The sequence below is a fragment of the Carassius carassius genome, chromosome 31 (genome assembly GCF_963082965.1).
Source record: "Carassius carassius chromosome 31, fCarCar2.1, whole genome shotgun sequence".
NCBI classification, from domain to species: domain Eukaryota; kingdom Metazoa; phylum Chordata; class Actinopteri; order Cypriniformes; family Cyprinidae; genus Carassius; species Carassius carassius.
Window position 1 is genome coordinate 29,620,493 of NC_081785.1, and position 23,771 is coordinate 29,644,263.

The following is a 23,771-nucleotide window of genomic DNA, read 5'->3' on the forward strand; positions in this document are numbered from 1 at the left end:
TGATATTACAATAAAAATAGTTCAAAGCAAATGTGTCATATCACACATTCATCTGATACCTGATTTTATGGCTGTTTGAGAGAATTTTATTTTATTATTAATATTATTACTACTTATAAGTGGTCTTTGACCGCTTTAAGTAATGTAACATCAGAAAAATGACAAGCTATGAGACTTATAATACATCATACCAAAGGGAAATATCATCCATTGTAAAAGTGGATGCAACATGTTCATTGTGTTATAAATCATCATACTCTTAAAAGCGATAACCACAAATAAGAAAATATCATAACATATTAAATCTGTTCTTATGAATATTCTTGAGATAAAACAACATATTATAAGGTTTCTTATAATGCATTGTTACAAAAAGCTCCTTTCAAATGGCATTGTTTGGACCCTTTGGGAAATCTTTATGTGATGCACACACACACACACACACACACACACACACATATATATATATATATATATATAGCTTCACAGAAATAATTTAATTAAATCGTTTGAATTATTGGAAATGTGCCTATTCTTCACAAAGCATTTGATTAGTCAATCATAACATAAAAACATAATAAAAAAATAATAATAATGGGATGCAAACAAATATCCAATTGTTAATAATTTCAGTCAGGTCAACGAAGAAGCACATCAATCAACAGACAAACAGTGATGTAATTTCAAGCAAAATATATATTTTATTAGATGTTAGGATACAATTATGCCCTCAGAAAAATGCCATATAACTGGTTTGACAGCTTTACAGTTAATGTAGAGCATGGCGATTGTGGATCTGAAATGCTTCGTGCTGTTCTTGTTGTCGCTCTCTAACACCTGAAAGAAAAGGCAAAAAAAAAAGATAAGCCAAGCACTAATACACTGAGATCTTCCAGACAGCTCTGAGATCCAGGTGCTTGATTGCGATCGCTTCAGCTTAATTGCAGCAGTACATGCGCACATCATTGAGAGCGGTGTCGTCTTTGTTTCCTTGCGGCAATTCAACCCGCGTCTTGATACCACAAATTCCTTTTCCCAGACACGTTTGGCTCCAGCCACCCCAATCGCCCCATTTTGTGCCTTCACCCAGCAGGGTAGACCCTGAACCGCATTTGAACCTGGAAGACATTTGCATGTGACCTGTTGAGATCTTCTTTTCTTTTTTTTTTTACAATCAATCAGTTCCAAAAAGATTTGGTGATATAATAAAGCATATACTGAGCGGTTTTGGGCAGTAACTAGTTACTAGTAACTAGCTATAGTAATAATATCACTTTTACAGTAACTAGTAATGTGACTAATTACTAATAAGATTTCAGTAATAATATTACAGTTACCATTCATAAAACAGCTCGTTACTCAGTTACTTTTGATTCCTCGACCCCTACTGATTTGAAATCTTTAGAAGAATTGTGTGGGGAAGATACACAGTTACAACTTCTGTGGGTTGTGAAGGAAAGGTAATGTAACTAATAGTTTATAACTAATTGTTTTTGCCAGAAAGTAAAAAGTAATGTAATAATATTACTTTTGAAAGGAGTAATAAATTAAATTTTTGGGGTAACAAGCCCAAAATTGATAATGAGTGATTTTCAAGCAATTTTAACAATTAAAATAATTTTTGACCAAATCAGGATAAAGGATTTCAGCATAGCACAAAAGCTGATGCTCACTGGATGTTGTTTGCTGCTGTGTTGTCACCGCTTCCTTGAGGCTTTTCAACTTTCAGCTGAAAAGCAGTCAAGAATCCAGAAGGACACCATTTGATATCTCTCCAAACACCCCAGCTGAAAAAAAAATCTGTATTTTTAAGAACATTCATTTATCTAGCTTCTGAAGAAACTGACTCTTCTTAACATAACAGCTCTTAATAACCACAAACCTGCTACATCATTACTCTTTAGACTGAGCCCATTACCTGCCTACATCTGACCCAACTGAGGCGTAGTTGGTATATGAACTTGCTACGCCATTAGCCGTATAAACACAGTGAAGGCGAATCCCGTTGAGCGCAGTATTATCCCCAGTAGCAACAGGATCTTCCACCTTAAAAACAAAACAAAAATAAACAACACTGAGACAAATTTAAAAGAGGAAAGGAGTCATCTTAACTCTGACATTCAGTATTCCTGATACAGCCACATTACACATTTTGGATGTCTCCTTTATCTGGCACTTATGCCTACCTATTTATTCTAACCTTCTTTTAACCTTTTAGCTGCAATGAAGTCAATCCTTAGCTTACCTTTAGACTAAAGCCTGCGGCAAACATTCCCAATGGACACATTTCCTTTTGACCCCACGAACCCCATGCCCTTCCATTCGACACAGTCAGCTCCGATCTGTAATACCTGTTGACGCTCCGCTCAGGACGTCCTCCTCCAGACTGAGCGCTCACCTGCAGCCCAGTAATGACTAGCAGTGAAAACACCATGGAGATAAAGTGGCGCATTGCTGCAGCACTGGCCTGATCGATTCAAATACTGATTAAATGAATTAATTGATCAAGAAGACAAAGAACGCTTATGGAAAATGGGTCATATTTATACAACACAGATTATACAACAACATACAGGATGTGTTGGACATCCAATCAAAGTAGTCAGGGTTCAAACATGACCCTATATGGATATTAAGAAATATACCTACAGTTAAGATGTGTGTATGAGCAAATGTGTGTGTGCTTGGTTGCCATTATCATACATGTGTACCAGTGTGGCCGAGATCTAGTTCTCGTTTTGTCTAAGTGGGACCATGATGTGCACACAATGAAAGGAAGTTACACAATCAGGGCTATAGACTAACTTTCTGCACTGGTTGCACTAATGCGCCTAACTTTTTTTCTTAGGTACACCAGCAAAAAATGTTAGGTGCACCCAAATTTTCGACTGCATCACATTTAACACTCCAATTTTACATGCTGTCCATATAGGCAATATTGACTTTTAGCCTAAATTATTAAATATCAATCTGGTCAACATAAAGTTCTTTATTTGAAGCACAATTCTACAAGAAAGGTAACTTACTGAAAAAGTGTTGGTGCTTAAAGTGCTTCACTGAGCTGAAATTTAAACTTAAAACATCTCAAGATAAATGAAATAAAAAGAAAATCGAATTTAAGGGTTTTAAGGGCTTCAAACTGAACATCTCATGGCTCAATGTCTTATGGACTATCCTCGATTGCAGTCACTTGACCCTCGGATGGCCAACTCCTGTAGTTTGGCCTTCTTGATATTTGGCCTTGGCTAAACCAGCTGGACATTCTCTAGCAGCAAAATCTTCCAGACTCAAAAGATCTATTCACATACATGTTACACATACACAACAATTTAAAGTTAATTTTTAACACTCTGTTTCATTACACCTCTGCAATATAATTTCTTTACACATCCTTTTATAATGTAATATATTTGCACACTGCTTTAACTCATTATTTAATTTATTCCACAATCTAACACCACTAACAGATAAACAAAAAAACTTTTCCTAGTAGTTCGGAAACCGGGAGTCATAAAATTTGACATTCCCCTTAAATCATAGCCCCCTTCTCTTACAAAAAACCTATTCTGAATATTACCTGGTAATACATTATTTCTGGCCTTGAACATAAATAAGGCTGTCTGAAATTCAACCAAATCAATTAATTTTAATGCTTTAGACTTTAAAATAATGTGTTGGTAGGTTCCAAATATCCTGTGTTATGAATTATTCTTATTGCTCTTTTTTGAAGTATAAACAATGATTGCAATGCACTTTGATATGTATTTCCCCAAACCTCTACACAATACATTAAATACGGTAACACCAATGAACAATACAATATGTAGAGTGATCTATAATCCAAAATATTAGCTTAGCTTTTGCCAGGATTAAAATACTTCTAGACAGTTTAGTTTGAATATAAATTTCCAAAAAATCTTGTCATCTATAATCACTCCAAGAATTTCATTTCATATACTCTTTCTATCTCTACATTTTCAGTTTAGTTTGACTATATGTTATATGTGATTTCCAACATATCTTGTCATCTATATGTTATATGTGATTTCCAACAAATCTTGTCATCTATAATCACTCCAAGAAATTTCATTTCATATACTCTTTCTATCTCTACATTTTCAGTTTAGTTTGACTATATGTTATATGTGATTTCCAACAAATCTTGTCATCTATATGTTATATGTGATTTCCAACAAATCTTGTCATCTATAATCACTCCAAGAAATTTCATTTCATATACTCTTTCTATCTCTACATTTAGTCTTGACTTACTATTGTCAAATATCATAAATTTTGTTTAACTCAAGTTTAATGATAACTTGTTCATATCAAACCACTGTTTTATTTTTCCAAATTCTGAAGTAATTAAGTCCAATAATGGCTCTAAATTCTGACCAGAACCAAACATTTTAATATAATCCGCAAAAAAACACAAATTTAAATTGTTCAGATACCTTACAAATGTTATTTATATAGAGAATAAATAATTTAGGTCCCAATACTGACCCCTGAGGGACACCACACTCAATATCCGAAAAATCCGATGTGTAATCTCCCAATTTCACAAATCGTTTCCTATCTTTTAAATAACTACTTAGCCAATCCAGCACTAATCCCATGATCCCAAGCCTTTCTAGTTTATTGATTTAATATATCATGATTAATTGTATCAAATGTTTTTTTCAAATCAATGAATACCCCAACTCCATATTGTTTTTTATCTGTAGAATTTGTAATTTCTTCAACAAGTTCGGTTAACGCTAATGAAGTTGACCTTCCTTTTCTGAAACCATATTGACTTTCCTTGAGTAATTTGTATTTTTTAATAAATTTATCCAATCTATCATTGAAAAGTTTTTCTAAAAATTTAGAGAATTGTGGCAGAATATAGACAGGCCTATAATTTGTGAAGAGGGGTTTATCCCCAGATTTATATAAAGGTATAACTTTAGTTGTTTTCATTTTTGTTGGAAACTGACCCATTTGATATGGCAAATTAATAATGTAAGTTAATGGTTTTGAGATCTCCTCAATTACATTCTTTACTATCTTCATATCAGTTTCATTGCAGTGGATACTTTTGTTTTACATTTTTTAACAATATTAATTAAAGGTCCCATTCTTCGTGAACCCATGTTTTAAACTTTAGTTAGTGTGTAATGTTGTTGTTAGAGTATAAATAATATCTGTAAAATTCTAAAGCTCAAATTTCAATGCCAAGCGAGATATTTTATTTAACAGAATTCGCCTACAACGAACGACCCGTTTGGACTACATCCCTCTAGTTCCTGCAGTAATGACATCACTAAAACAGTTTTTTGACTAACCTCCATGTGTGTAACCCACATGAATACACAAAAAAGGGGGCGTGGCCTTGTTGCGCTCCGACGGAGAAGAGGAAGAGCTGCGTTTGTGTTTGTCGCCATGTCGTCGAAATGCTATTATTTTCATCTCGGAGTCCAATCACCTTTGTTTGGCCTTCCCAGGGACGCTGTACTTAGAGATCAATGGTTACAATTTATGTTTAACTCGGTTCCGAAAATTATAATCCACATGTAAAACGATGTGCAGCACATTTTGCTGAGGACAGCTTCCTCAATCTCAATCAGTTTAATGCCGGATTCGCACAAAGATTAATTTTGAAAGATGGAGCAGTTCACTCTTTGTCTGGAGAACGCGTTGTTTATGGACCACAACCGGTAAGTGTATTTTATGATTTAAGTTGGTGCATTTAACAGTTTCTGTAATTTATTACACAAAGGGCAACGCTGTTTAGCTTGGTTAACTAGATGTTAGGGCTGTGCAAAAAAAAAAATCGAATGCGATTTTCATGCTCATCTCGTCAGTAAAACGCTCTTGTGATTATAAGTACATCTCCAGCACATGCGTTCAGATCAGGATTGCAGTTTTCAAAACAAATCCTGCCCACTTGCTTCTCAAAACTACTCTAAAACTAAGCTGCTGTCGAATCACAAGACAGGAACCGCTGGTCACTAATATAATTTATTAATAATCCACTCACTGTATGGTTATCAATATCATTCGAAATAATATTATCGATTAGTGCTGCACAATGAGAATTAATTATACTGGGCCTTGAAAAAAAAACAGACTATAAATTGTATTAATAAAATCCTCCGTCATTGTTCTTTTTTGGGTTTAACAAATCAATGTTAAAGTCACCACAAATTAACATGACTTTTTGCTTTGATTTTGTACATTTTTCCTCCATCCAATCTTTAAATTGATCAGTATTATAACCTTGTGATCTACAGATGCAACTTACAATAACATTTTTCATTTTCTCCCTACATACTTCTATTGTAACACATTCAAGTAACTCATCCACCACTGTAGACATCTTTTCCAACATCCTATTGTATAATTCAATTTCTTGTCCACATACAAAGACACTCCACCCCCCTTCTTATTTTCTCTATTAATACAAAAGATTTCATATCCTTCCATTTCAAAATCAAAGCCCTTTTCACTATTAATCCAAGTTTCAGTTAAAGCAATTATATTAAAAGGCTGTTTAAACTGATTCAAATAACATTATCTGGCCGAGCCAGATAATGAGCGAAACATTGACTCGTTCACGAGTCTAGAACCGGTTGCATCGGTTTTCGGATCACCAGTACTTCTTTCGTTCTTCGATTCAATAAACCGGTTGAAGAAAACAGTTCACCGGTTCTTTTGTGCTCTACGTAATGGAGTTATTGGCAATGATTGCCCTTGATTTAAAACTTCGATTTACCTGCGCTCATAACACTAGCACAGAATCAGTTCAGAATCAAATCACCAAAAGAATCAGCTCGGTTCAGACATGCTGTGAGTCAGTCTGCTACACGCTGAATCACACATGCGCAGTATCGTCAGCTCCTCGGTTCTCGAATTGGATGCTTCTGACAGAAACGGTTCTTGACTCGAGAACGGGTAAGCCTCTCTGACCATAGAAAAGGAAAAGGTAAGTTTGTCTAGCCGGGAGACTCTCGCCGACGTCTGACGGGAGCTTGTACTCACGGCATCGAACGGGTAAGCCTCTCCGGATGCAAGACGGAAAGGTAAAGTAGTGTGGTCAGGAGGCTCTCACCAGCATCCAACAGGAACTTCGTGCTCGCTGTATCGGCTGGGTCAGCATCGCAGGCCGTAGGATGGAAGAGGTAAGTTTGGCTGGCCGCGGGGCTCTGATGGGAGCTTGTACTCGCAGCATCGGACGAGAAAGCCTCGACAACCATAGAAATGGAAAAGGAGGTTTTCGCCTGCCTCCCACGGGATAAATATAGGAGTCTATAAATATAGAAGAGGCTCCTGCGGGAGCAGACGCTGCTTCGGCGGTGGATAAATATAGATAGAGGTTCCTGCGGGAGCAGACGCTGCTGCGGCGGTGGATAAATATAGATAGAGGCACCTGTGGGAGCAGACGCTGTTGCGGCGGTGGATAAATATAATAGAGGTTCCTGCAGGAGCAGACGCTTCTGCGGCGGTAGACAAATATAGCTAGAGGCTCCTGCGGGAGCAGACGCTGCTGCGGCGGTGGAGAATTATGGATAGAGGCTCCTGTGGGAGCGGACACTGCTGCGGCAGTGGAAAAATATGGATAGAGGCTCCTGCGGGAGCAGACACTGCTGCGGCAGTGGAGAAATATGGATAGAGGCTCCTGCGGGAGCAGACACTGCTGCGGCAGTGGAGAAATGTGGATAGAGGCTCCTGCGGGAGCAGACACTGCTGCGGCAGTGGGGAAATGTGGATAGAGGCTCCTGTGGGAGCAGACACTGCTGTGGCAGTGGGGAAATGTGGATAGAGGCTCCTGTGGGAGCAGACACTGCTACGGCAGTGGAGAAATATGGATAGCGGCTCCTGCAGGAGCAGACACTGCTGCGGCAGTGGAGAAATGTGGCTAGAGGCTCCTGCGGAAGCAGACACTGCCGTGGCAATGGGGAGATATAGATGGGGGGTTCGGTGAGCTTCTTTGATAAGGAATTGGTCTGACCGCTAATAGGTCTTAAGGATGGTTATGGTGTGGCGGAACAATAGAAGTAAATGGGAGCATGAGAGGTGGAGTAGAGATAGCTTCTTGAGCCAGCTGCAGCTTGAGCTTGCTATGGCTGCTGTAGTTGTTGGCTGCAGTTGTTGGCTGCAGGAAAAGTAGAAGGGTTAGTAACAATTGATGGGGCAAGCTAAAATAAAAATAAAAAGTGCCTGGGTAGCCTACTGTGTTGCCAGCTTAGCAATTGGTTGCCTGGTTTGACAATACCTCAAGCCTTGTCCACATTAGTACGTTCCTGCTGGAAGCATGTTTTCTGCTCGTTTTGGCCTTCTGGTCTCCAGAGCGGATAAATTTGGAATGCTGTTTTTTTGCATTGTAGTATGGACTGTGGAAACAGAGGCTTTGAAAACGATGAAGCATGTTTAGTCTTGTAAAACATTGTACCAACCGACGTGGTTATAATGGTAAAGATGATTGCAGTTGTGTGCTATTCACTTTCAAGCAGATTCTAAAGATATTTACTTTTTGCTTTTCATATTACAGTCCTGAAAAGACAACAGAAATTTTACTCACCCTTCCTGTCCTGCGGCAAAACACGAGGGTAGTTGTGTTTTAGATAAATTCTGAGTGATAACGCAAGTAAATGGTGAAATATGTCCCTTAATAAATTGCAGATATGTTCACTGAATATAAACCTAACAGAGCACTCAGATCATGAGGATCGAGTCAGTATGAAATACCAAAGGTTCACTCAAACAAGGGGAGTCGGCTTTAGGTACTATGCCGCCCACAGTTGGAATCAGCTTCCAGAAGAGATCAGATGTGCTAATACACTAGTCACATTTAAATCTAGACTTAAAACTCATATGTTAAGCTGTGCATTTATTGAATGAGCACTTGTGCAATGTCCGAACTGTTTTTTTTTTTTGTTTTTTTTTTTTTGCAAAATCATGTTTGTTTCTGTTTCTAACGGTTTTTAAATTCATTTTAAATAAGTAATTTTTTTAAATCATTTTTTAAAGTTTTAAAATTGCTTGTTTTATTTATTATATTGTTATTATTTTCCTTCATAATTATTTCGCTTTTGTTTTATGTAAAGCACTTTGAATTACCATGGTGTACGAAATGTGCTATATAAATAAACTTGCCTTACCTAAATAAATAGGTCCTGCCAGAATAATTGCATGAAACTTATGTCTGTATCATCTCAGTGAGGTTTAAACATGCACGGTAGTGCAAATGTAATGTCTTCAGACATTTCGGTGTGGATGGCTTGCCTTGAAAAAAAATGCCTTGGCCTCATGGTTAAAAGTCATCGTCATCCGACAGAATTATGTCATGACGTCGTTTAACAACTTTAGCCGCGAAACCTGCGTTAGCGTCTTCACCTGAAGAATGTATTGATATGCGACCGGCGGTCTGCGCTGCTAGAGGAGGCAGCCTCAAACTGCGCTGCGGCTGGAAAAGCCGTGGTGAAAAGGCTGAGTCACGACGAGAAGCGAGAGAGACTTGCTGCAGTGAGAACTGGGGTGTGGCCCAGGCTGGTTGAATGCCCGCTGCTGCTGCGATCCAGCGCTCGAGGAGAGCCCGGTCTTGAGCGGGAGCGAGGCGAGCTCGGGCTCTGGGCTTTGCACCGTCTATTGGCCACAACGTGTGGCTTTGCAAAAAGAGCAGCTGTCGCGATAACGCTTAATGGTGTTCGGCGGCCGTGTTTGGCGAGGTAGGAGTGATCGTGGGTCCGGAAAAAGTGGCAGATCTGAAAAATCCCCAGTACAGATCTCTTCGTTGGAAGGAAGATTGGGTCTGTGATAAGATGACAGACAGAGCTAATCGAATGCTGATTAACCGTCAATGGATAGAGGTAAGTCAGCGATATTTATACTGTGGGATTGATTACTAGATTGTGGTCCACCTGTGTTTATTAGGCTAAGTATCTGACGTGCTCCTCCCGAACCTTGTTAATGAGAACATCATTTTGTGTACGTAATTGACACAAATTGTGTAATAATAACACATTGGTGTGTAGAAAATTAGCCAGAATAACACATTGTTGGGTTAAAAGTAACACAAAATGTGTTATAGGAGCTAAAATAAGGTTTATTTTTGTTTGTTAAATAATTCACTATTGCACCCAATGTTATGTGAGTTGGCACCACCTAGGGGTTGAAGCAGGAAATGGAAATAAAGGACCTGTGACTTCACCTGAGGGCGTGCCCAGAACCGGAAGTAACAGTCTTTGACCTCACGGCCTGACTCCATAGGAAACAGATTGATTCAATCCACCTTATATCTTTTCAATCCTTTATTTATATGAGAGTTAGATTTTTTGATTTTGTATAAACATACTTTTTTGTAATAAATATTATATCAGTTTGGAAATCTATCCTGTGGACAATGGAATAATTTTAGAAAGTTAGCATCAAGCCTTTTTTTTGTTCAGCCACCAAAGTGGAATTTTTATCTGCTACATGTGTTGTCCTCAACACACGTTGAGTTTTTTTCAACATCCTTTTAAGAGAAGCGCAGATCCCTGGGGTGCTCAGGGTCTCGCGCTCCCTTGGGATTGGCACTTCTCTAAAAAAATAAAAACTAATTTAAGAGTGCATTGTAATACGAGACAAACCAATTCGGAACTGCGTACTAGCACACTATTTTTAATATTTTTACCATAATATATGGCAGAAATAGTAAAGTAGTTTGAAGTACCATTTAGGAAGACTCTTCATTGAAAATGGACTAGCTTAATGTTTTCGTAAATAAATAGATACACTGCTTGTTACCTACTCATAATGATATACATTATGAATGTGGATATTATGCTTAATCAGTGTATGTAACATTATATATAACAGATTGGTGTATATAACTAGTGGCTGTACTACTTGATGAAAAGGATATATGCAAAAAATTGCAGCATCCCAAGAGTACAGCAGAAATAATTGATGCTTCCAATTGTCTCCACCCTTATGCTGTAGATTACCACCGAATTTTAAAATTTAACGCTGATTTTAATGAATTTATTGACACAGTCCTAACAGAGAGAGTGGAATACTAGGTGAAAGTTTCAAGTTTTGTTTAAATCGATTAAGGGAAGTGGATCACATGCATTGGTATGTTATTTTGCTTTTCAGTAACATAACTAATAATAAGTCACTTGTGTGTCATGCATACAGATTACAGTATTATTGTACTGTTCTTAAGCATTAAATATTAATATTGCTCTTCAATTTTGAGCATGGTAAGAAACCGTTCAAGTGGCATTTACATTCAAACATGGTGTGTGATGATGATTACAAATGATAATGTAAAGTAGTACAGTATTTATCTACACTTTTTTTGTTTTTCATTTGCATGGTACATAATGGTAGCGAATGAAAACTCATATTAACATATCAATAGTAAACATACTTTACTAGTTTGGGATTGATTAACTTTTTATATGTTATATGATCATCCACCATAGAATGCTTCAGCATTTGCCTACAGTATTACACGGCAAACTTTTGTGTCACATACATTGTAATCCAGATTTCTTATAAACAAAATTAAAACAAAATAATAATTAAAAAAAAAAAAAAACACCATGCCATTTGGCCCGTTGATGCTGTTTCTTGCAAGGAGCACTCTTCAGACCAGAAACAGACAACTTAAATTAAATTATCAATTATCAAAAAATTTAACTTATCAATTGATAAAAGATTACTTTAACCTTTTTGTGTATAACATAATGCAGTTTTATTTTATTTGATATCTTTATTATTGTACTTCTTCTTGTTACATTTGAGGTACTTTTAAGGATGAAAAATTGAATGTAGATGCAGCCAGTCCGGGCTATCAACAGAATGTTGTTATCCTCTGCCTTTCATCCAGGAACATTTCTATGACCCAGTCTCCCACAGTGGATTTATTGAGATGAGACTTCGAAATCTACGGAGGAAACTTAATGATGAACAGCGTCTCTACCAGCGCAAACGTAGTCGAATCCTCTGGAGTGTCGATCACTTTGGAGGTACCTGCTGAAGGGGAGGAGGAGTCCTCTCGGGAGTGGGCGACTGTGATCAAAAGGATGAAACCATCTCCAGAAAACCTCAATACCATCAAATTGGGCATGGAGAAAACATACAGCAATTATAAGGATATTTTTAAGGCATTATAATGAATGCATAATGCATTATAAAAAAACAAAAAAAACATGTTATATCAACTCATGAATAATCATAACGACAATTATAATACATCATAATACTTACGTATTTGTGGTTATACGTTTAAAAGTATGATTATTTAGGACACACAATGAATACTGTATTAAATCTTCTTCATTTGCAGTTTAATGGACTGTATCATATTAGATCAGATTAGATTAGATTAAACTTTATTGTCACTGCAAATGTAAGGTACAAGGCAACGTAATGCAGTTAGCATCTAACCAGAAGTGCAATAAGCAGTAAGTACAGAATATACAAGGTCTACAATATGTACAGTTAAGTTTTATGGACATAATTTACAGATTTTAAATACTTTATTTTTAGGTGTGCTATGAACATACTATACAGATGGATTTTAAGAGTGTATGTACACTATAGGCAGAACTATGAACATATGAACATCATTTACACAATTGCAATGGACAGTAAAGTGCATAGAAAATATTTCAGTGTGCAAATGGACTGTTTCTGAATGAACAGACAGTAGTGCAAGTAATAAGTTTACGTTTTTTTTGTTGTTGTTGTTGTTGTTGTTGTTGTACATGAATAAATCAGTCAGATGCAGTGGTGAAGTGGTGGGGGGGGTCTGTGTGTATGGTGTGGTGTGGGGGGGGTGCTGTCAGAGGGCAGAGTTTAGCAAGGAGACAGTTGTAGGGAAAAGTTGTTCCTGAATCTGCTGGTCCTGTTCCGGAGGCTCCTGAAGCACCTCCCGGAGGGAAAGAGGTTAAACAGTCCATGGTCAGGTTAAGAGGAGTCCTTGAGAATGCTGCGAGCTCGACGTAGACAGCATTTCCTCTGGATGTTCTCAATAGCAGGAAGTGGTGTCCCTGTGATGCGTTGGGCAGTTTTCACCACCCTCTGCGGTGCCTTGTGGTCAGCCACTCAGCAGTTCCCTTTCCAGACTGTGATGCAACTGGTCAGGATGCTCTCGATCGCACACCGGTAAAAGTTCACCAGATTGGCTGAAGACAGCTGGTTCCTCTTCGGTGTCCTTCCTGAGGAAGAAGAGGCGCTGGTGAGCCTTCTTCGCCAGTCTGGAGGTGTTTGTGGTCCAGGACAGTTCCTCCGAGAAGGTGGTTCCCAGGAACTTGAAGCTGGAGACACGTTAAACGACAATCCTGTTAATGTGTATGGGATCATGTGTGCTTCCTTTCTTCTCCCTGAAGTCCACAATAAGCTCTTTTGTCTTGCTGGTGTTAAGGAGCAGGTAATTGTCAGCGCACCATGTGGCCAGGTGCTGTACCTCTTCCCTGTAGGGAGTCTCATTGTTGTCTGTGATGAGGCCAATCACCGTGGTGTCATGTGCAAACTTAATGATGGAGTTGGATCCATGCACAGGCTTGCAGTCGTGGGTGTAAAGGGAGTAAAGGAATGGGCTCATCACACATATCTTGACACTGTTTAATGCACAGTATCTCACTAAAGCTTGTGAGTGGTTAGATGTTGAGTGTTATTGGAGTGTTTCCTGTGGGGCTTATGTTAATTAACTGATGTGAGCTCAATACGCTTACTGAAAAAAACAAGGTTTATATGGTTACATTTTATTTTTGAAGGTACACTTAATAAATCGAATATAAGCAATTTTGCAACTACATGCCAACTAACTCTCATTAGAGTACTAGTATGCTCAAGAATAGTAGAATCTAGTATACAGTCGTGGCCAAAAGTTTTGAGAATTACATAAATATTAGTTTTCAAAATGTTTGCTGCTAAACTGCTTTTAGATCTTCGTTTCAGTTGTTTCTGTGATGTACTGAAATATAATTACAAGCACTTCATAAGTTTCAAAGGCTTTTATCGAAAATTACATGACATTTATGCAAAGAGCAAAGAGTATTTACAGTGTTGGCCCTTCTTTTTCAGGACCTCTGCAATTTGACTGGGCATGCTTTCAATCAACTTCTGGGCCAAATCCTGACTGATAGCAACCCATTCTTTCATAATCACTTCTTGGAGTTTGTCAGAATTAGTGGGTTTTTGTTTGTCCACCCGCCTCTTGAGGATTGACCACAAGTTCTCAATGGGATTAAGATCTGGGGAGTTTCCAGGCCATGGACCCAAAATTTCAACATTCTGGTGCCCGAGCCACTTAGTTATCACTTTTGCCTTATGGCACGGTGCTCTATCGTGCTGGAAAATGCATTGTTCTTCACCAAACTGTTGTTGGATTGTTGGAAGAAGTTGCTGTTGGATGGTGTTTTGGTACCATTCTTTATTTATGGCTGTGTTTTTGGGCAGAATTGTGAGTGAGCCCACTCCCTTGGATGAGAAGCAACCCCAGACATGAATGGTGTCAGGATGCTTTACTGTTGGCATGACACAGGACTGATGGTAGCACTCACCTTTTCTTCTCCGGACAAGCCTTTTTCCAGATGCCCCAAACAATCGGAAAGGGGCTTCATCGGAGAATATGACTTTGCCCCAGTCCTCAGCAGTCCATTCACTATACTTTCTGCAGAAGATCAATCTGTCTCTGATGTTTTTTTTTGGAGAGAAGTGGCTTCTTTGCTGCCCTTCTTGACACCAGGCCATCTTCCAAAAGTCTTCGCCTGAGCAAGCTCTGCACTGGTGGCACTCCGATCCCGCAGCTGAATCCTCTTTAGGAGACGATCCTGGCACTTGCTGGACTTTCTTGGACACCCTGAAGCCTTCTTTACAAGAATTGAACCTCTTTCCTTGAAGTTCTTGATGATCCTATAAATTGTTGATTTAGGTCCATTCATCTTAGTAGCCACAATATCCTTGCCTGTGAAGCCATCTTTATGCAACGCAATGATGGCTGCACACGTTTCTTTGCAGGTCACCATGGTTAACAATGGAAGAACAATGATTTCAAGCATCACCCTCCTTTTAACATGTCAAGTCTGCCATTCTAACCCAATCAGCCTGACATAATGATCTCCAGCCTTGTGTTCGTCAACATTCTCACCTGAGTTAACAAGACGATTACTGAAATTATCTCAGCAGGTCCTTTAATGACAAGGAATTTGCTGTAACTCAGGCAAGCAATGTCCGATCTGCCCCAAATTTCAAACGTTTGACAAGAGTCCTGTCCTGAACACATCAACATGCCCGTATTCGATTATAGTCACAGTGCCACCTACTGGCAACAGGAAGTGTCATGTGTAGCACTTTTATGTACTCCTGGCAACATTAAAAAGTGTCAGCAAGTGCTAAATACACTGGTAACATGCTAGAAACATACTAATACATGCTAGCAACACTTAGCTAGGTGCTAAAGTATCATATAAATGCAGTGAAACAGGAAGTTGCTGTAACTGAGGCAAGCAATGTCCGATCTGCCCCAAATTTCAAACGTTTGACAAGAGTCCTGTCCTGAACACATCAACATGCAAGCATTTGATTATATTCATAGCATCACCTGCTGGTAACAGGAAGTGGCATGTTTAACACTTTTATGGACTCCTTGAAAAATAATAAAAGGCATCAACAATGGTTCAATAGGCTGGCAACATGCTAGACACATACTAATACATGCTAGCAACACTTAGATAAGTGCTAAAGCATGCTACTAATGCAGTGAAAAAGAAAGTTGCTGTAACTCAGGCTAGCAATGTCCGATCTGCCCCAAACTTCACAAGTTTGACAAGAGTCCTGTCCTGAACACATCAACATGCCCGTTTTCGGTTATAGTCATAGCGCCACCTGCTGGCAGCATGAAATGTCACATGTAACACTGTTATAGACTCCTGGCAATATATTAAAAAGTGTCAGCAAGTGCTAAATACACTGGCAACATGCTAGAAACATACTAATACATGCTAGCAACACTTAGCTAAGTGCTAAAGCATCATATAAATGCAGTGAAACAGGAAGTTGCTGTAACTGAGGCAAGCAATGTCCGATCTGTACCCAAACTTCACACGTGTGATGGGTGTTCTGTCCTGATCAAACATCCATGATCAAATGCAGTTATAGTCATAGCGCCACCTGCTGGTAACAGGAAGTGACATGGTTAACACAGTTATGGACTCCTAGGAACATATTAAAAAGTGCCAACAAGTGTTAAATAAGCTGGCAACATGCTAGTAACCTACTAATACATGCTAGCAACAATAAGCTAAGTGCTAAAGCATCATATTATTGCAGTGAAACAGGAAGTTGCTGTAAATCAGGCAAGCAATGTCCAATCTGTCCCCAAACTTCACACGTGTAATGGGTGTTCTGTCCTGAACAAACACCCATCACCAAATTCAGTAATAGTCATAGTGCCACCTGCTGGTAACAGGAAGTTACATGGTTAACTTTGTTATGGACTCCTAGGAACATATTAAAAAGTGTTAATAAGTGTTAAATAGGCTGGCAAAATTTTATAAGCATGCTAATACATGCTAGCAACATTTAGCTAAGTGCTAAAGCATGCTACTAATGCAGTGAAACAGGAAGTTGTTGTAACTCAGGCAAGCAATGTCCGATCTGCCCCAAACTTCACACGTGTTATGGGTATTCTGTCCTGAACAAACACCCATGACCAAATGCAGTTATAGTCATAGTGCCACCTGCTGGTAACAGGAAGTGGCATGTTTAACACTGTTATGGACTCCTTGCAAAATAATAAAAGGCATCAACAAGGGTTAAATAGGCTGGCCAAATTTTATAAGCATGCTAATACATGCTAGCAACATTTAGCTAAGTGTTAAAGCATTCTACTAAGGCAGTGAAAAAGGAAGTTGCTGTAACTAAGGCAAGCAATGTCCGATCTTCCCCAAACTTCACACGAGTGATAGGTGTTTTGTTCTGAACAAACACCCATGACCAAATTTAGTTATAGTCATAGCGCCACCTGCTGGTAACAGGAAGTGACATGGTTAACACAGTTATGGACTCCTAGGAACATATTAAAAAGTGCCAACAAGTGTTAAATAAGCTGGCAACATGCTAGTAACCTACTAATACATGCTAGCCACAATTAACTAAGTGCTAAAGCATCATATTATTGCAGTGAAACAGGAAGTTGCTGTAAATCAGGCAAGCAATGTCCAATCTGTCCCCAAACTTCACACGTGTGATGGGTGTTCTGTCCTGAACAAACACCCATGACCAATCTCAGTAATAGTCATAGCGCCACTTGCTGGTAACAGGAAGTTTCATGTTATGGACTCCTAGGAACATATTAAAAAGTGTCAACAAGTGTTAAAAAGGCTGGCAACATGCTAGAACATACCAATACATGCTAGCAACACTTGGCTAAATGCTAAAGCATGCTAGTGATGCAGTGAAAAAGGAATTTGCTGTAACTAATGCAAGCAATGTCCGATCTGCCTCGAACTTCGAACGTTTGACAAGAGTCCTGTCCTGAAAACATCAACATGCCCATATTTGATTATATTCATAGTGCCACCTGCTGGCAACAGGAAGTGGCATGTTTAACACTGTTATGGACTCCTTGCAAAATAATAAAAGGCATCAACAAGGGTTAAATAGGCTGGCAAAATTTTATAAGCATGCTAATACATGCTAGCAACATTTAGCTAAGTGTTAAAGCATTCTACTAAGGCAGTGAAAAAGGAAGTTGCTGTAACTAAGTCAAGCAATGTCCGATCTTCCCCAAACTTCACACGAGTGATAGGTGTTCTGTCCTGAACAAACACCCATGGCCAAATTCAGTTATAGTCATAGCGCCACCTGCTGGTAACAGGAAGTGACAAGGTTACCACTGTCATGGACTCCTAGGAACATATTAAAAAGCATCAACAAGTGTTAAATAGGCTGGCAACATGCCAGATACATACTAATACATCCTAGCAACACTTAGCTAAGTGTTAAAGCATTCTACTAATGCAGTGAAAAAGGAAGATGCTGTAACTCAAGCAAGCAATGTCCGATCTGCCCCAAACTTTACACGTTTGACAAGGGTCCTGTCATAAATAAATCAACACGCCCATATTCGGTTATAGTCATAGCGCCACCTGCTGGCAACAGTAAGTGTCATTTTTAACACTTTTATACACTATTTGCAACACAGTAAAATATGCCATTGTGTGCTAATCATGCTAGAAATATTTTCAACACATCTGAAGGCCAATATTCCATAATAATGATAGCGCCACCTGCTAGCAACAGGAAGATTGGCACATATATGGAATAAACATTGATATATTCTACTTATATTTATGAGTTTAAAAGCATATTTCTCACCGTTCACCTATTTACTAAAGCCACTCGCTGCCGGTGAGCCCGGGTGCGAGGGCCCGTTCATCGCTGCTTGCAGCTTTAATTAGTGCCCGAGCACTGAGGTGCGAGGACCCTCTTGTATCTGATTTGTTTATTATTATTAGGGCCCGAGCACCGATGGTGTGAGGACCCTCTTGGAATTGCTCCGTTTATTATTATTATTATTATTATTCTCCAGAATGAATCGCATTTTTGAGGGCCTAAACATACTCAAAAAGTCATGAAACTTTGCACACACCTCAGAACCTGCGAAAATGTACATCTGATATGGGTTTCAGAAGTGGGTCTGGCAAAATGGCTCGACAGCGCCACCTATACATGTTCAACGGTGTGCTTCTCGAGCTATGTTTCACGTACATGTATGAAAATCGGTACACACATGTAACTCTCCAATACCTACAAAAAAGTCTCTTAGAGCAAAATTCTAAACCCAACAGGAAGTCGGTTATTTTTAATATTATGAGCAAATTTTGTGTCATTTTTGCCATTTCAATGAGTTGTATTTTAACGAACTCCTCCTAGAAACTTATTCAGATCAACACCAAATTTGGTATGCCTAATCTAAAGGCCTTTGCGATGTTAAATTGCGAAGATTTTGAGTTTTCGTTAAAGGGCGTGTCCGTGGCGGCCTGGCGAATTTCGATGATTCGCCATGAAAAATGAAGTTGCTATAACTCAGACATACAATGTCCAATGTGCCCAAAACTTCACATGTTTAATAAGACTCTTGACCTGAACATACTTACATGCCCATATTCAGTTATAGTCATAGCGCCACCTATAGGCAACAGGAAGTGACATATTTTACACTTCGACAGACTACTTCTAGAAATTTTTTGACATCAATGTCTTTTTTATGGTCAGTATAATCTAAAGGCCTGTGCAATGTTAAATTGTGAAGATCTTGAGTTTTCGTTAAGGGGCGTGTCCATGGCGCCGTGACAAAATTCAAAGTCTCGCCATGGGAATAAAAGATGTTATAACTCAGGCATAAAATGTCCGATCTTCCCCAAACTTCACATGTTTGATAAGGGTCCTGGCTTGAACACATCTGTAGGCCAATATTCCATCGGGTGTGGCAAAATGGCTCGATAGTGCCACCTATACACTTTCAACGGAGTGCGCCTCGAGCTCCGTTTCACGTACATGTACAAAAATCGGTACACACATGTAACACACCAATACCTACAAAAAAGTATTTTGGTACGAAATCCGAATCCCAACAGGAAGTCGGTTATTTAGAATTTTCTCTGCAAAATTGGCGTTGTTTTTGCCATTTTCAGGGGTTGTACTTTAACGAACTCCTCCTAGAGATTTATTCAGATGAACACCAAACTTGGTCAGTGTAATCTAAAGCCCTTTGCGATGTTAAATTGCGAAGGACTTGAGGTTTCGTTAAAGGGCGTGTCCATGGCGGCCTGACAAATTTCGATGTTTCGCCATGAAAAAGGAAGTTGCTGTAACTCGGACATACAATGTCCAATCTGCCCCAAACATCACATGTTAGATAAGACGTCTGCCCTTAACAGATCTACATGCCCATATTCAGTTATAGTCATAGCGCCACCTGCTGGCAACAGGAAGTGACATGTTTTACGCTGCGACAAACTACTCCTAGAAATCTTTTGACATTTAATGTATTTTTTGTGGTCAGTCTAATCTAAAGGCCTGTGCAATGTTAAATTGTGGAGATCTTCAGTTTTTGTTAAAGGGCGTGTCCATGGCGCCATGACAAAATTTAATGTTTTGCCACAGCAAGAGAAGTTGTTGTAACTAAGGCATAAAATGTTCAATCTTCCCCAGACTCCGCATGTTCGATAAGAGTCCTGGCCTGAACACATCTGAAGGCCAATATTCCATTATAATGATAGCGCCACCTGCTGGCAACAGAAAGATTGGCACATATATGGAATAAACATTGATATATTCCACTTATATTTATGAGTTTAAATGCATATTTCTCACCGTTCACCTATTTACTAAAGCAACTCGCTGGCGGTGAGCCCGGCTGCGAGGGCCCGTTCATCGTTGCTTGCAGCTTTAATTAGGGCCCGAGCACCGATGGTGTGAGGACCCTCTTGGAATTGCTCCGTTTATTATTATTATTATTATTATTATTATTATTAGGGCCCGAGCACCGATGGTGTGAGGACCCTCTTGGAATTGCTCCGTTTATTATTATTATTATTATTATTATTATTAGGGCCCGAGCACCGATGGTGTGAGGACCCTCTTGGAATTGCTCCGTTTATTATTATTATTATTATTATTATTATTATTCTCCAGGATGAATCGCATTTTTGAGGGCCTAAACATACTCAAAAAGTCATGAAACTTTGCACAAACCTCAGATCCGGCGAAAATGTACATCTGATATGGGTTTCAGAAGTGGGTGTGGCAAAATGGCTCGACAGCGCCACCTATACATGTTCAACGGTGTGCGCCTCGAGCTATGTTTCACGTACATATATGAAAATCGGTACACACATGTAACTCTCCAATACCTACAAAAAAGTCTCTTAGAGAAAAATTCTAAACCCAACAGGAAGTCAGTTATTTTTAATATTATGAGCAAATTTTGTGTCATTTTTGCCATTTCCATGAGTTGTATTTTAACGAACTCCTCCTAGAAACTTATTCAGATCAACACCAAATTTGGTATGCCTAATCTAAAGGCCTTTGCGATGTTAAATTGCGAAGATTTTGAGTTTTCGTTAAAGGGCGTGTCCGTGGCGGCCTGGCGAATTTCGATGATTCGCCATGAAAAATGAAGTTGCTCTAACTCAGACATACAATGTCCAATGTGCCCAAAACTTCATATGTTTAATAAGACTCCTGACCTGAACAGATCTACATGCTAATATTCAGTTATAGTCATAGCGCCACCTATTGGCAACAGGAAGGGAAATATTTTACACTGCGACAAACTACTCCTAGAAATTTTATGTCATCAATGTTATTTTTGTGGTCAGTCTAATCTAAAGACCTGTGTGATGTTTAGTTGAGAAGATCTTGAGTTTTCGTTAAAAGGCGTGTCCATGGTGCCGTGACGAAGTTCGATGTGTCGCCATGGGAATAAAAGATGTTATAACTCAGGCATAAAATGTCCGATCTTGCCCAAACTTCACATGTGTGATAAGGGTCCTGGCCTGAACAGATCTGAAGGCCAATATTCCATTGGGTGTGGCAAAATGGCTCGATAGCGCCACCTATACACTTTCAACTGAGTGCATATACACTTTCAACGGAGTGCACCTCGAGCCATGTTTCACGTACATGTACAAAAATCGGTACACACATGTACCACACCAATATCTACAAAAAAGTCTCTTGGTACGAAATCCGAATCCCAACAGGAAGTCGGTTATTTAGAATTTTCTCTGCAAAATTGGCGTTGTTTTTGCCATTTTCAGGGGTTGTTCTTTAACAAACTCCTCCTAGAGATTTATTCAGATCAACATCAAACTTGGCCAGTTAAATCTAAAGGCCTTTGCGATGTTAAATTGCGAAGATCTTGAGGTTTCGTTAAAGGGCGTGTCCATGGCGGCCTGGCAAATTTCGATGTTTCGCCATGAAAAAGGAAGTTGCTGTAACTCAGACATACAATGTCCAATCTGCCCCAAACTTCACATGTTAGATAAGACTTCTGCCCTTAACAGATCTACATGCCCATATTCAGATATAGTCATAGTGCCACCTGCTGGCAACAGGAAGTGACATGTTTTACGCTGCGACAAACTACTCCTAGAAATCTTTTGACATTAATGTATTTTTTTTGGGTCAGTCTAATCTAAAGGCCTGTGCAATGTTAAATTGCGGAGATCTTCAGTTTTTGTTAAAGGGCGTGTCCATGGCGCCATGACAAAATTTGATGTCTCGCCACAGCAAGAGAAGTTGTTGTAACTCAGGCATAAATTGTTCGATCTTCCCCAGACTCCGCATGTTCGATAAGAGTCCTGGCCTGAACACATCTGAAGGCCAATTTTCCACTATAATGATAGCGCCACCTGCTGGCAACAGAAAGATTGGCACATATATGGAATAAACATTGATATATTCCACTTATATTTATGAGTTTAAATGCATATTTCTCACCGTTCACCTATTTACTAAAGCCAGTCGCTACCGGTGAGACCGGGTGCGAGGGCCCGTTCATCGCTGCTTGCAGCTTTAATTATTATTATTATTATTCTTCTCCAGAATGAATCGCATTTTTGAGGGCCTAAACATACTCAAAAAGTCATGAAACTTTGTACACACCTCAGAACCGGCGAAAATGTACATCTGATATGGGTTTCAGAAGTGGGTGTGGCAAAATGGCTCGACAGCGCCACCTATACATGTTCAACGGTGTGCGCCTCGAGCTATGTTTCACGTACATGTATGAAAATCGGTACACACATGTAACTCTGCAATACCTACAAAAAAGTCTCTTAGAGCAAAATTCTAAACCCAACAGGAAGTCGGTTATTTTTAATATTATGAGCAAATTTTGTGTCATTTTTGCCATTTCCATGAGTTGTATTTTAACGAACTCCTCCTAGAAACTTATTCAGATCAACACCAAATTTGGTATGCCTAATCTAAAGGCCTTTGCGATGTTAAATTGCGAAGATTTTGAGTTTTCGTTAAAGGGCGTGTCCGTGGCGGCCTGGCGAATTTCGATGATTCGCCATGAAAAATGAAGTTGCTATAACTCAGACATACAATGTCCAATGTGCCCAAAACTTCACATGTTTAATAAGACTCCTGACCTGAACATATTTACATGCCCATATTCAGTTATAGTCATAGCGCCACCTATAGGCAACAGGAAGTGACATATTTTACACTTCGACAGACTACTCCTAGAAATTTTTTGACATCAATGTCTTTTTTTATGGTCAGTCTAATCTAAAGATCTGTGCAATGTTAAATTGTGAAGATCTTGAGTTTTCGTTAAGGGGCGTGTCCATGGCGCCGTGACAAAATTCAAAGTCTCGCCATGGGAATAAAAGATGTTATAACTCAGGCATAAAATGTCCGATCTTCCCCAAACTTCACATGTGTGATAAAAGTCCTGGCCTGAACAGATCTGAAGGCCAATATTCCATCGGGTGTGGCAAAATGGCTCGATAGCACCACCTATACACTTTCAACGGAGTGCACCTCGAGCTATGTTTCACGTACATGTACAAAAATTGGTACACACATGTAACACACCAATACCTACAAAAAAGTATCTTGGTACGAAATCCTAATCCCAACAGGAAGTCGATTATTTTGAATTTTCCCTGCAAAATTGGTGTTGTTTTTGCCATTTTCAGGGGTTGTACTTTAACGAACTCCTCCTAGAGATTTATTCAGATGAACACCAAACTTGGTCAGTGTAATCTAAA

The 23,771-nt window shown here is 39.1% G+C and overlaps 1 protein-coding gene across 2 annotated transcripts in view; it reads right to left on the reverse strand.

The window, feature by feature from the left end:
- Positions 1-876: 876 nt before the first annotated feature.
- LOC132112151 (vitelline membrane outer layer protein 1-like) overlaps positions 877-23,771 on the reverse strand; it is a 36,223-nt gene continuing 13,328 nt past the window's right edge. The window contains exons 1-4 of one of the 2 annotated variants that reach the window (XM_059519731.1): positions 2,246-2,504; positions 1,919-2,046; positions 1,674-1,787; positions 877-1,118 (exon numbers count right to left, since the gene is read on the reverse strand). In XM_059519731.1, the coding sequence (XP_059375714.1) occupies positions 938-1,118; positions 1,674-1,787; positions 1,919-2,046; positions 2,246-2,452 (630 nt within the window). In that variant the 5' untranslated portion in view covers positions 2,453-2,504 and the 3' untranslated portion in view covers positions 877-937. Of the gene's footprint in view, positions 1,119-1,673; positions 1,788-1,918; positions 2,047-2,245; positions 2,505-23,771 lie in introns of those variants that run through there. The other variant, XM_059519732.1, reaches the window with a different exon arrangement.